This window comes from Sturnus vulgaris, chromosome 1, assembly GCF_052056855.1.
Source record: "Sturnus vulgaris isolate bStuVul1 chromosome 1, bStuVul1.hap1, whole genome shotgun sequence".
Taxonomy (NCBI): domain Eukaryota; kingdom Metazoa; phylum Chordata; class Aves; order Passeriformes; family Sturnidae; genus Sturnus; species Sturnus vulgaris.
The window spans coordinates 105,114,985-105,129,922 of record NC_142243.1 but is presented as its reverse complement, the minus strand read 5'-3'; the positions used below and the strand labels follow the sequence as shown (position 1 = coordinate 105,129,922).

The window sequence follows — 14,938 nt, the reverse complement described above, 5'->3', positions numbered from 1 at the left end:
TTTTATAGCTGGATGAATATCTAGTTAATACACTGCCTTGACCTCCAAAGTTTAGACTCTACAAGGTATTTGGAGATGTCAGCTGAAAGGGTTCATAAATATTTTAACTGCATTACCTCACTCTTGCTGCCATAACATTAAAAATGTGCTTTCCCTGAATGTTTGCTACAGGAGTCTGATGGTCACGTCTGTGTCTGCTGGCAGCTCTCTCTTCCGCCCCAGCACGAGCTGCAGAAGGCAGCAGCTTGAAATATTAATGAGAGCTAATACAGCAAAATTATGCTCTTGAAAAACAGAGAGAGACACACACGCATGCACAGATGCACACTGTCCATGCATGGGTGTGTTTGATGTACTTGAACGTGCAAGGCAAGATGCTAAATTTGCAGAGCAGACATTAGCTGGTGTCCAGCCATGCAGCACACTCAGCACAGCTGGGCTGCCTCAGGCCCCGTGGAGGTGTCAGATTCCTCACACTAAGACCAGATTCCCTCTGAAGAATGATACGACCTCCTGAAAGCCTTTGAAGGAGGTTTGGGTTGGAACCACAGCACTGAGAGCTTTATACTAGGAGGGGATGGATCCTCATACGTTCATTTGTGGCTTCCCACACCAAGGAAATGATTGTGTGTGATCTTGCTGGTGAGGAGAGGCAGGAAGAGATGGCCACAGTACATCTGAGCTCTGTGTGTGATGTGTGTCCCTCTAGATAACCAATCCTGGTTTGGGCTTATGATCTGGTGAGTCCAGAGCCTGGGATGGGACAGGGTTAGTCGCCAGGGTTAGTTTTCATTTTGTGCATTTTGTTAAGCATATCGGTAATTACTGCATATTGAGGAGGGACAAAGATAGTTTCCTCCATATATGAATACTCCTCCAGTTACTCTTGAGAGGAAAGTCTGCAGTTTCCTTGGTCATCAGTCATTCTCCAACTAGTTTTCTTCACAGCAAAAGATGGTTTTCATTAGATTTCTGCTTTAATAACAGCTCTAAATGACAGTCAGTAGAACTGGCCTTGGGAAGTGCCTGTCAGGCCAGGAGAGGCAAGAAGAGATGTTTGGTGCTCCCTTGCATGGCTTGTTACTTGTGCAGCACATTCCTCAGACAAATCTTGAAGCTATGGTGTGAATGATTTCTCATATCATGAACTTTACCAACTTGAAGCACAGGATTGAAGGAGCTCCTTCAGTCATAGGAGTCTCACAGAATGACTGTGAACACTTATTTCTTCTCTGGCTCTTTTTCAGCTGTCTTAAGTGTCCACCTTAACTCTTTATGTAACCTAAAAAAACCTGTAGCCCTCCAGTACAGTGGGTCAGGGTGGCACTGCACTTGTATGTCCTGCTCCCCTGGCCTCTAAACAGGGAATTTGCCTCTCCTATTGCATGCTCACAGGTTGCTTTTCTCTTGTTTTCCCCAAGCTTTTAATAAAGCATTAGATTTCCTCTGGTTTCCTTCCTCAAGAAGGAAGCAACAAAACCTGAACTAAAATAGCCCATATGCACCCAGAGTAGAAACCCTGCTCAAATATCACACAGTGCCAGGCAGAGCAGCTGCAGTTTTATTTATTTATTTATCTATCTATTTGTATTAATTACCCAGGGATTAGCCAGTTTACCAAATCAGGGAAAACTGTGAAAGCTTTAATTACACAAACAGTGCAAGCTGAACCTTTTGCCTTGTCACACAGGCAAGTGACAATTCTGGGATGCCTGGTGGTACAGCTGGGTGTGCTGCCAGAGCACTTGTCCTTGCTCTGACTTACAAACTCACGCCACTGCCTGCGTAAGCACATGCAGGTTTCTAAATAGAGCCAAGGAAAACAAACTGCAGCTGAAATCTGCTTCTCCTCCTGCTTTAAGGAGTTATGTCTGGACTATTGATGGGCAGAACAAGAGAGCTAATGCATCCATAGACTGGGAAAGCACACCAGCAGGTTACTTTATATCCCTGACAGGATCTTAAAATCGTGATGTAATTCAGATTGCAAAGGACATCAGGAGGTGTCAGGTCAAACCAACAATCCAAAGCATGAACACTTACAACGTGTTGTTCAGGGCTTAACCAGCCAAGTTTTGGAAACCTCCAAGGCTGAGGATCTCACAGCTTCTCTGAACACTTGCTCCAGTGTTTGACTGCCTTCATGGTAAAAATAATTTTCTTTTATTTAATCAGATCTACCGTGCAATTCTGCAGAGATTGACTCCACCTTTTCTGTATCTCACCGTCAGGCAGCTGTAGACACCAATGAGCTTTTCCATGGGACTTCTCTGTTTTAAGGCTGAACAAGCCCTGCTCCTGCAGCCTCTCCTCACATGTTATGCTCTCAGCTGCCTGCTCAGTCCAGTATGTCAATATCTTTCTTGCACTGGAGCCCCAAAGGTCCATGCAGTTCTCCAGATGGGGAGAAGCACTTCACAAGTGCTGAATAGAGGGGCCTACTAAATTTCCTTGACTTTCAGCTGTGATCCTGTAAGTACAGCCCAGTATGCTGTTGGTTTCCTTTGCCTCAAGGTCAAACTGCAATTCCCACCCCGGTCTTGTCTCTTTTTATTCTAAAGCTGTTCCCAACCCATCTACCTAGTCTGAATTGCTGTAAGGGTTAGTCTGCCTCTGAAGCAGGACTTGGCTGCATTTGTCTGACTTCATGAAGTACCTGGCAGATAATTTCTCCATTATCCTGAGATCTGCCTTTCAAGGCAGTCCTGCCCCCGCTGTTGCATCCTGTTGTGTCCTCCAGGATGTTAATAACAATGTTAGATGGTACTGGTCCCAGTACTGACCCCCTAGAATGCCTCTGGGAACTGGCTGCCAGTTCAACTTTATCTGGACAGCTGGGCTCAAAGGATACTCTGGTACACTCTTCACCTGTTGCAGGTAGCTACCCAGTCCAGATCAGTGATTTGACTATAGGCTGTTTCAACAATAAATAAATTAAAAAAACCCAACAGAAGAATCCTTTTATTTTCAAAGTTTGATCAATCCATGAAAGAAAGAGCAGCACATTTTTGCAAAGCCCAAATAACTGTACAGCTCATTCAGATTTTTCCCAACAAAAAGGAAGTGCCTGTTGAAGAGAAGGAACCAGGAAGGGAGCTGGGACCAGCTGTAGCCAGCATGGTTCTGCTGGCTGGTACCTTTAGAAACACACTTCTCCTTCCAGTGTTGGTCTCCTTAAAATCACTGAACACCCAGGTGAGGCTCCATCTAAATATAAAAGATATTTTAGCATCCCTGGGTGCTATGTCAGGGCTGCCCTTTATATTTCAATTTTCATTCACAGGACCTATGAAAGAAATGGAGCAAAACTTTCCAAGGGGGAATGCTGCCTGGCTGTATGAGCAGCCACCTTTTTACTTCAGAGGAAATCAGGTTGTCTTCCAGTGAGTTCCAGTCACCAAATTATTTTATTGTTACAATATCACGAAGCAATTTTTATTTTGTGCACATCAATGTGCTCAAAGTGTTAGTTTTCACAGTATAGAATGGATGTGACAGCATTTGTCATGGAAGCACTCAGCAGAGTATGTTTCAACTTCATTTAGTTGTGCTGTTTTATGAAGTTCTGCAGTAAAATGTGCCAGCAAATTATGTTAGTTTCTTTCTGGTGATTAACTAATCATTCATATAATAAATAGCAGCTAACTACAAGAAAGAGATTTATTTGTCACAGATTAAGAAGAACGTCAAACTTTTCCCATTTCATGTAAAAAGGCAGAGGAAAAAATACTTCTAAAATGACTTTGCAACATGTGCTTTATTTTAAGTAATTACTGAATCAAAACTACAAGTATGTCCTTTTAACATACCCTACCCACTCAATGATCTTTTTTCTCAGTTTTTTTTTTTTAACATGGAAAGAAACCTACATTGCAATTGTAAATTTTCATGCTGCAATGTTCTCTAATGAGCATTTGTTTCACTAATAATAGCAATTTTAAAAAAAGGGCATTTCTCAAGCTCATATGTATGTCTATATTTGGGAACTTAAAAAAAAAAAACCCGTCTCAGATGTAAAAATGTGACTTGGAATATGTAAACATTTTCGTATACCTGAAACACTGGAAGAAGAATATCAGCTAACAGCAAAACAACAGTTGCCTTAAATCATCGAAATGGGAAAAAGCATGTCATGGGGAGCAGAGAGAAGCACACACTACTCAGTCTTTAAAGGGTTATAAGAAATGAAGTAGCTCATTAGGTCATCGATTTCACTTTCTTTTCTCATCCAACAGAAAGCAGTAATGCTGAAGAGAATGGCCCAGCAGAACACCCCATAATTCACCATAATTATTCTAGCCATTAGTTAATCTTGACGAAGTGTCAAGTTTCAGTTGCTTTTTCTTTTTCCTGAGAAAAGTCATTGATGTTTGGTGGAAATGTCTCCTGTGACTGTACAAATAAAATAAGGCATTTCAAGAGATTGTTACTTGTTTTCTTTTTGCTGACAGAGGCTTGTCCACAGTGTCTCTTGTACATCAAAAACCTCTGCTTTTCTACAAATGGGTATGGCTAGAATGTCTTCAGTTCCCAGTGTGGCCCTGGGTGCTGGGTGTCCTGAAGGCTCATCAGTGTCCCATTACTGTAGCTTGAAAGTCAGTGATGTACAACAGCATATTGCACAATCCAAACTGTGTGGCTCCAGGAAGGATTAAGAAGGTACACTGGAGTCATCTGTGGGTTCAATCCTTTAGTTTATCTTTAAGTTGTAATGGTCGTCTGGAAAATTAAATTAGCCAGACAAAGATGCAAACTTTTTGCTGATTAAATTACAAAGCAGTCCCCAGATTGTAGAGGAGTGGCACATTAAAAACAATAAATCATTCAACCTTCTTCACTGTTGATCCTTAATTTGAAAGGCAGCATGGATTCCTAAGGCCGTAGCTTCCAGGATTCCTTCAGTGAAAAATCATTGCTACCCAACTATAAAAGACTTAGCTCTTAAGAGAATATTGTGCTTTTTTTCTTTTTCCTTTAAAATTCAGATTTAACCAACTTGATTTGCAGTGTGATGCCAAAGAGATCAATTAGTTTTTTCCCTAGTCCACTTGATCATAGTCTCTGGTGAGCGATACAGGAATATTAGCTTGGCATAAAGGTCTTCCTCTAGTTCCAGTTCTCCAGTCTCTCGCACTAGGAAAATGTCAGTACACAGCTTCAGGATTCGGTCCACATTGGGTAGCTCCTCAAACATGATGGAGTGAGAGATCCCACTGAAAAATTCACGGACGAACTTCCCTATCACCAGGACAACTGAGGCATAGAGTCCCATAATGCTGAAAAGAAAGAAAGGAAGAGTTCAAATCATGCCTTGTAAAAGGGCAGCCAAGTGTGAGGAAGCTCACCTACCTGCCAACTGTCAGCTTAATTTCTTATTAAGGTCTATGTAACTGGTGGCAAACTAACATTTACCTGTCCCCCTGACAATCTTCCTATGGAGACTCTTCCAAAATCCTACCAGAAGGCTGTATCTCCTGGGAATGCTTAGTCTCCTGCCTTCCTCTGCCTGTGGAGATGTATTTTATAACTCTTTCATGCTCAGGGTCCTGGCTACAAGATTGAGAAGGTCACCAAAACCAGGCAGAGTTTGGGCAGAACTTGACTTGCAGCTAAACTAAGATATTTTGAATTATTTCTCTTCAGTAGTGAATTGGTGTGAAGGGTGCTTCTGTTTTTATTCCCACTGTAGAGCAGTTATCAGGGGTAACACTAACCTTGCAAATATTAATCCTTCTATAGATAATATTAAAATCTCACAAAAGCCTTTTTCAAAATGTTGTAATGTTCAAACACTGCAACAACGAAAAAGCAATAACCCCCCAAATCAGCAAATAAAGTCACCTCTATCTATCTTATGTACTTTATTTGATTTTATGTAAAGATTTCTTCTTACCCATAACCAGCCAAGAATCCAAGGCTCGGTGGACTGACTTTATCACTGAATATGAAGAGTTCAAGACTTTCATGAGTTGTTTTTTGTCTTTTTCCAAGCTGATTCAAAACCCACCACTCTTCAGATGTATTTTTGACAAGGGAAACTGTAATATTTTCCCACTTGCAGTCTATTGAAAAAACGAAGTGTTAATATATATACAACAAGAATTGGAAAAATCAAACATTTTGAGACAGATACTTCAAACATCTGCATTATAAAATGACTGAGCAATGCAGAAGCAAAATTCTTCTAACTCCATTTTACATTATTTCTCTATACAAAAGTATAAAATCCAGACTTCTGTGTTTTTTCTTCTGCAAATCTTATCTGAATCTATTTAAAATATTTCATATCACCTACACGCTTTTCTGTACAGCTGTCAAATAACGGTATTTTCAGGCCAAAATATCAATAGCACTTATCATATCTACATTTCAGGCCTAGAGAAACATATTTAACTTGGAAGGGAAGCAGTCAGCTTCTATATCTCAAAGTGAAACTATTACCATAAACCATTTATGTCTTATATAAAAGATATTATTCTCTTGTATCAAAAAAAGAATGCTATCCTGTTTTATGCATACTGATCACACAGACAGGAGATGAACTCTGGTCCTCTTGAGTGTACATTAGCAGGGTATACATTAAAGTCCTTCAGAAGAAATTCAAATTAGAGACCTGACCAATGACAGTGAAGCACTCATAACTTATTGCTACTCACAGAGCTGGGTTCAGCCTCAAGAATTTTTATTCTTGATGAACCTTGACAAGAACTTACTACATAGCACTACATCTATTACATTCCAGCACCAAATGTAGCCCCTGTTGAGAAAATTGCTCTTAGATGAAGACTTGTTCCTACTATTCCAACCCAGCAGGTTTTTCACACATGTATGTACATGGGTGCACATATTCTGTATGTCTATGGGTACCTCTATGGATTCTGATTGAAGTAATAGCACTCTGAAATTCAACGAGTTATTTAAGGTGGATTCTTTGTAGCCAAAAAGGAAGGAATAGCTTATAAAAAATAATGCAGTGTTATTATTTAAGCTGAGGAGCTGCATTTGCAGACGTGCAACACTGACTGTTCCCAGTAAGGTAGCATGGAAATGTGGAGAAGTGAAACTTGTTATCACTTACACATAAAACAAAGGAAAACAGTTCCTAAAACAGACTTGAAGGAAAACAGACAGATTTCATCCTTAGAGTCCTTACTGTTAAGTCCAAAGCTAAAACACATGGAGATGCATTTTCTGCCTTATACTGTATTACCTTATCTCTCCTCAAGCTTGCAGACACCAAGTAAAAACCATTTTAAGTGCATTTCAGACTGAGATACCCTGTAACAGCTGTGAATGTACAACTGTGAGTGCTGCCTTGCACTTCTTTAAACCATACTCTCTTTTCCATGGTCTGGAGACATACCTCTCAATAGCTGCTTTATGGGTTTTGCCAGAGAATCACTAGGAGCCTTGATGTAGTATGGGTACATTTCCTCTAATGTTCTGGGAAAAAAATGAGAAATCAAATATTTCATATTTTTATACCTCTAAAATAATTTAGAAATACCTAACAGTGCTATACACCGTTCCCAGTAATTCTTATCTTAAGTTATGACTTTATAGTGTTCAGATGTCACATCTGAAAACCAGCTGGATTTTTCATTTTTTTTTTCAGAACTTCAGCAGAGTTCCATCCATGATGTCACCATTCACACACCATGAATTCCATATACCTGGGGCATGTGTGTTTGCAAGGAATGTAGACTTTATATTTTGTTTCCCTTTTTTTAAAAGCTGCTTTTGTAGTCAGCTGTAAAGTATATAATAGCAGCTGCACATCTCCAGTAGTAAACAAACTAGAAAAATATGTGAGCACAGCTATTACATCAGAAATGCAAGGTGTTTCAATAGTAACAACTGAAAAGGGTGAGAATTTTTGCCAGAATTTTTCATTGGGAAATATTCTCACAGTTTTTAGGAGGATTTCAAATTTAGAAAGAAAGATATTTGTAGAAGTTCTTCCACTGGACTCAAAATCAAATTATCTTGAGTGAGAATAAATTACCAGTATCTAGAGGGAGACACATTTCATTAAAAGCAGAGACACTGTCCAAACATTTTGCTAAATGATTGAAAAATTCCAGGGAAGAGGAGCTCTCAGAGAAGTCCTGTGACACTTGGCTACATTGCATACACCAGGCTGAGGAAGAACAAGGGTGGTCAATTGAAAATCCCTTCTGATCACTCCAGCAGGTCCAAGAAAAGGTAAGAGCTCAGCAGCTAAATTGGCCCCTCAGAGGTGGTGGCAGAAAGCTCCCTGCTGAAGTATCTGAATGGCTAATAGCTATCATAACCATTTTTCCTTTATGACCAAGTAAAAAAAAAAAATCTTAAATCTACAAAATTACTGCAAGACAGGCAAATGCAGCTATATCGTTTATGTTACTGCTTGCCTCCTGCAAAAACAGAATTATGAATTAATTACTTCTTCCCACAAATGAGGAAAATCTACCCTTTGTGGCCCTTTATCACCTCAGGAAATATTGGTGTATCTTCACCCAGCAGAAAAGAGGCATCAAGTATTTTTAAGTGCAATGATCACATGTGCAATAGCAGTCTGTTTGGATGTATGAGTGTGTGTGGGTGCAGAAAAACAGCTGTGCACAGAAAAGGCAAATCTAATATCTACCTACTAACAAGTAAGAAGCTCTCAGAGTTTTCACAATCCCAATTGGTCTCAGCTTAAACTTTTCAACTCTTGTGGCCACAAATCAAATCAAGTGGCCTTCAGGGATGATGTGTTGGCTTAGCAGTACTTAAAAACTACTGCTGTAAAGTAATCCCCAGTGAGAAGGTGGAAGAGGAAGAGCCAGACTCTTTTCAGATCTAAAAGGAGTCACCACTGCTGTTAATGCTATAAGGCCATATCCGTAGAATAATGTTTAATATTCATATGAAGAGCATGCCTTGGGATTTTCCATCACAGGAAAAGATCTGATGTCAGAAACGACTGCAGATGTTACCCTTTGACCGCAGTGATTTAACACTTCCTTGCCAGTCTAGTACTATTCAAGAGTAACAGCCTGGATGGTCATTTAGAACAAAAAAAATGTTCTGTACAACATCCTCAGATCAAGTGGAACTGATGTAACTCAAAGGTGAGTTAACTGTGAGTATACTGAACTCGTGCTTATCCAATAAATCAAAGAAAAGTTACTAATAGCTTCACCACGCTTGTTGTTGATGATCCAGTGTTCATGGTCCTCTCAACCTACATTTATAATAGGACAAAAGTTTTCACCTTTAATATTACTATTACTTGGCTTCAGTGCTGTTGGCATCTGTTATTAGAGGGGGATAGATGGACAGACAAATGAAACATTTGCAAAAGCTTGACCACCTTAGGAAATCAGGTTTGCATATAAATAGAAAAAGAAAATAACTTACACCTTTTCCGTTTGATTTCCCTCCATCATTCTAGCAATATCTCTTCTGGTATGGTTTTTCAGTGTAAAGGTAAGTTTATCTGATGCTATTTCAGCTTTGGCACCGAGGGAGAGATTTCTGTTGTAAGTAAAAGAGAAAACACATTGACAACCTACAAGGAGAGCATAACCCAAGCTGGGTGAGGCAGCTCCTGAGCTGCTGGGGGCTGCAGAGAAACTCCCGTGGCAGATGATGGGCACAGGCAGAAAGTGTGTATGCTGCCTCTGTGACACAACAGGCCCACCTTACTGCTGCTTGTGGCCTCCTGGCCTAGATGGAAGGCAGCAGTTAGTTAGAAGGTCACTGTGGGAAGTCTATAACACTTTCAGCCATTCAAGTTCACGGTGTAACCCACAAGATTCAATTTGAGGGTGAAAAACGTCTCTTTCCACTAGTGTATGAATGCATGTAGCTATGAAAGCATATGGGCAAATGGAGTAGCAGCACTAAAAATTAATGTAAGGCTCAGAAATGATGGAGTGATGTAATTCACTAGCTAACAGTCTATGCCTCCAGATGAATTAAGTGTGCAGATTCATTACAAGCCTATTTCTGACTGTGGAAGAATGGACCCAGCATGTTCAGAGCTCCCACATTGATTCAGCTGACTTGCTTCTTGTGCATAGTCTTAGAACAATCCAGCTTCTACTTCCAAGGAAACATGTAAATAAGGAGACTGCAAAGGAACTTAATTTTCACGGAGTGATGACTTAACTCCAATTTAATCCAGTAATCGACAGGAGCCCCATCTTCAGACAGTAGCCAGCAAATGACCTCGATGACTGGGTGTGCTCTAGCCTGAGTGCAACACCTTTATACTCCAGGCTGTCTCTTTCAAAAACTTCATTCTAAGGTTAGTTCACTGGGGCCAAAGAAATCTCACATGAGCAGACAAAGGTCTCAACAAAATGGATCTGTGCCATTGTTATAGTATTTGCACATAAAAATGTTTGTGTCACCTCCATACTCCCTTAATAAGAGGACCAAGAACTTCTGTTTGTATTTCCTCACAGGTTTTCTGTCTTAACTAGGTCTAAGTATTCACTTTCCATAAATGTTATCAAGGCTGTTGTTAAGGGCAGTTCACTGGAACATCTCCATCTAAAACTGGCTAAAATATTCTTTTTCTTCCTTCCCATCAAGACCCATTGAAAATTCCACCTGGACGTTTTGAATAATCTGCTTGGTAGTGGCTCCACTTCATTTTTTGAGAACTGCAGGCAACAAATGTTTCCATGGGTAACAAAAGTGACTTTCTCTCTCTCCCTCCTAATCTCAGTTTTTTGCTCTTCCATACAATAGAATTTGCTAAAAAACTAAACCAAAAATGCAGTGTGGAACTGTTCTACTGAGCTAATGCCTGGCAAATGATCCATCCACCTCATAATAATTTTGTTTCATTACCTCTGAATGGTCCATGAAATAACTAAACTGAAATCAGCATCAAAGTCTAGAAGTCCCTGTATCATTTTCTGTCTACTGGGAGGGCTGATGGTCCATAAAGAGTTTGAATTTCCCTCCAGATCTGCTCGAGTTATATCTTCTCTTGCATAGCCCTCTAGAAACTGCAAAGCGGCCTGTAGATGCAGAAGAGGAAAAGAAAATTTCAGTGCAGTGATATTCACAAGACACAGAGCCACACTTCTCAGTCAGACAGATTTGTAAATGTTTGATGCATTGTAAGTGCAGTGGTGTGCACTGATTGTTTTCCTGAGGTATCAACTGGGGCTTGGGATAGGAAGGGGAATTAACAAAGTATAGCCAAGCTAAAAAGGCAAAACAAAAATAACCTCATAGTTTGATGGGCATGTTGGCCAAAGTGAGTCTGAAAGTTCATGAAGTAAACTCTGTAGAGGCTATTTAAACTCGAGTTAAAATTTTATTATTTCTTTTGTTAAGTATCTTTCTGCATAGAAAAGTGTCTGCAAAAGTTAAAGCAACTAGAACCTTGTAATTTCCAACTGGATCTAGGTTACAATACTAGTGCTATTATGTATGGGCTATTTGGTAGAATCTAATATCAAAGTCTAATATCAAATTCTTTAATGGGCTAGTAGCAAGAACTTATTTTAAGGTTTTATCTGATCAAATACCAGTTACATTAGCAATGCAACAGCTCCTACTAATTATTAGTCCTTTTCCTGTAGAAACTTGTGGAGATTGGGCATGTTGCTCCACGAAACACTGAGACTATGCTTAAATGCTTTTATTTTGACATTTTAATGTCAAAACATTTCCATGCTACGCACACTTTCTTTTGACAGCACCACCATTTCTCACTGGAAGGTGAAAGATGTGTGCTCTAGGAAGGAGCATGGGGCTTAAAAGTGCATACGACACTGTTTTGTCCACACAGCATGTTTTCTTTGGCAGTACACAAACAGCATTACATCTCCTGAAGATTTGTCATTTAGAGGGGAGGGATTTATACAGACAACAGGACAACTAGGGTTTCTGCCTTCCAGGATTTTGTGCAAAGATGTCTACTTTAATGGTAGCTTGTCTCACCATAACCCAGCCCTGTCCTGACAAATGATGTGTCTGAACCTTTATTCATGAAAATCCTCTTTATAGAAATATCTTCCAATTGATGACAGCACTGATGACCACTACATAAACAAAATTCACAAAAGGCCTCCATGGAAACATGCACACATTTTAAAGTAATGAGGTATTCTACTTTTCACTTACAGTGTTACCGCTATAGCTTTTCAGAAATTCACTGAACTCATTCGGATCCAAACTTTTGAGCTGATTCTGCTGAGCACTCATGGTAAAAATAGGCTGGGAAACAAAAGAGCACATGCTTATCATATTTACTTCACACTGCCTGCTATGTACACACTACAGCATCCTGTGCATCACAGTCCAAGACAATTATGGCACTCAATTCAACAAGACAGTGTTATAATCTCATTCCACTGTGATGCAAGCTACCTACAATTATCTTATATCTACCATGTAAATCTGTAGGATAATTTATTCGATTTCCACTGCTGGTAGAGTCTGGTTTTAACTTAAAAATGAAGACAATATTTTACATCAGTGATAAATTAACATATTTTTAAACCCGAAAGGGGTCATTTGTGGAAGGTTGCCAGGTACCTTGCATAAAGCAGGAGAGTTCAGTTCAATGAAAGGAAGAAGAAATAGCACAAGGAAATATAATGCAAAAAACAGAATTTGCTTTTAGTGCTTCTTCTTTTTTACCTGATAACCTCCTAGAGTTATTGTGATTGATACATCTAGAGGCTTGTTGGTGATGCCTGCAACAGATTTGATTAAAGACATGAAGAGCAGTGGGAACCAGACAATACAAATCAGCAAGACGATAATCATGCCACCCATTCCATACTTCACAACTTTCTTTTTCTTCTGGCCTCTTGGTTGGGGATATCTCTGCAAAAGCAAATAGCAGTATGGTAATGTCTCTTCTGTCAAAGGTACACTTCATATGATTTGATGGGTGAATATATAACAATCTTAAGGCTTCCCATCTCTTGTGGTAGTTTGCTACCCTATGTCAGACTAGATATTTTGAGATTTTTTTTTTTAGCCAAACCTGCACAGACACCTAATTTCTGATGACAACAGGGAAAAGTGACAAATGAACCCAAAGTGTGTGTCCAGTGTGAAAAATATTGTAAACCTCTATGATTTTGATTCTTCACAGCCATAAAGAATGAAGGCTTTAGGAAGGGTAATTTGATTTTTTTTTTGTCTAAGTGCAAGCATGAACTCACAAGAACAAATTATAAAATAGTAGCAGAAACAGTGACACAACAATTTGTTCCAAAAACTGCTATTGTGAGGGACCCACTTTCTTGTACTTGCACTTCCAAGAAGTTTTATCTCAAAACTCCTTAAGGCAGACTTCCTCTCATAGACCTTGAAAGGTTGCAAACTGTATATTGTGGGAGATGGAGGGAGCAGGAAAACTGTTCACCAGCAACTGACATACACAATCAGTAAAATGTCTGATATTGCACTACCTCCACATTCATTTCACACTTCACTTACAGTACTTTTAAGAGTTCACAGGCTTGATCCAATCTATTTCTAGTGAATTTCACACCAACTCCAATTAACTAATGTTTAAAATTTTGTTGCTGTTCCTAGAATCTGGATACTGCTGATGTAATATCCTTTTCTTTCTTAGCCTCTGAGGACAAAAGTGGCTGCTTGTTTTCTCCCTTCAAAGCAGACCATGTGGCATATCTGTTCTGCCTTGTCTGTAATTCTTGTCCTCTGTCATTTGCCTCATGACTGAATACTCTTAATACTTTCACCATCCTGTAAAATGTCTTAGTTTCACTGTAATTTATTTTGGTGTAATTCTCTTACAGGATTTAACTCCACAGTGTTTACTAGCCTGTCCTCCATTCACTGCATACCACATGTGCAAAATAAATATGCACTGTACTGCACAGCACCTCAAACACACCAGGAATCTGGCTTTCAGCAAATTGTTCTTGCTTTGCAACATGAATCCATAAAGACTTATGAAAATAACAAATTTGTAATACAATGCTATATTTAAAACAAATTATTTACTTTTCAAGAGCAGTGTATAAAATCATTTGTCTCGTGCTACAGAATAGTATTTTCATTGAAATATAGTATCAAGATCAGCAGGGGTGTACTCTTTGTCTGCAGATTAGTTCAGGCACTTCTAATGATAGAACATCTCAGAGAGCCTCTAGCAGTCCAAATACTTAGGCATAGCACTCAGTGAGAGAAACAAAGTACCTTGAACAACACTTGTAAAGTCACGATATAGTTGTTTTTCTGTATGGCATTAGCACACACATGCCAGCATAGACATGGAAATCTTCCCATGTCAGATATCTGCTACACATAATGTGAATTGTGGCATAAAAAAATGTGGTGAGAGGGAGAGTCAAAGTAGAGCTGGGTTGTTACTTCCCTGACTCCTGAAGTTCTTCAGAACTCCTTCCATTCATGGCAGAAGTAGGAGTCATAGAGAAAAAGCCTATATGCAAGATTTGTGTGCACTTCAGCTCTGAGTTAATCTACGTGATATACTTAGAAAGAAATTGCCATTAAGAGACAGGATTATAATAAAAGTAGAAATACGTCAGTAACACTTAAAAATAAATCCACTTCAATACAGATGTAGAATTTCTGACTGGTTTGGTCACTCTTAAAATAATGTTTAATTTCTTTTTCAAATTGGCAAAATAAGCAAGCATATGGTTGCAATCTTTATAGCAGTAATAAAGAATCCAGAATTTGTAAGTTTAATTTGAACTGAAGCTTAAATGATTTAAAGAGACTAAAATTTCAGTGAGACAAATGGTGGGTTTATCTGGCCTGCAGTTCAGTTTTGGATGTGCAGGGACTCTCCTGAGAGAAAGGAGCCAGCTGAGTTCCCTCTGCAGTTACATGAACCCAGTGTCCCTGGGACCTACACTGCAGGGCATGAGCTCTTCCTTCTACTGACCTTTCTCCTCAGCTGCAGCTTTCCTGCTACTCCAGGTTACTCATTTAG

The 14,938-nt window shown here is 39.4% G+C and overlaps 1 protein-coding gene across 8 annotated transcripts in view; it reads right to left on the bottom strand.

Moving 5' to 3' along the window:
* Window positions 1-2,930: 2,930 nt before the first annotated feature.
* Window positions 2,931-14,938, bottom strand: part of PIEZO2 (piezo type mechanosensitive ion channel component 2) — a 283,367-nt gene continuing 271,359 nt past the window's right edge. For all 8 annotated transcript variants that reach the window (XM_088173061.1, XM_088173074.1, XM_088173073.1 and 5 more), the window contains 7 exons: window positions 12,637-12,825; window positions 12,118-12,210; window positions 10,831-11,003; window positions 9,388-9,504; window positions 7,364-7,443; window positions 5,894-6,062; window positions 2,931-5,276 (listed from right to left, as the gene is read on the bottom strand). In XM_088173061.1, the coding sequence (XP_088029187.1) occupies window positions 5,024-5,276; window positions 5,894-6,062; window positions 7,364-7,443; window positions 9,388-9,504; window positions 10,831-11,003; window positions 12,118-12,210; window positions 12,637-12,825 (1,074 nt within the window). In that variant the 3' untranslated portion in view covers window positions 2,931-5,023. The remainder of the gene's footprint in view (window positions 5,277-5,893; window positions 6,063-7,363; window positions 7,444-9,387; window positions 9,505-10,830; window positions 11,004-12,117; window positions 12,211-12,636; window positions 12,826-14,938) is intronic.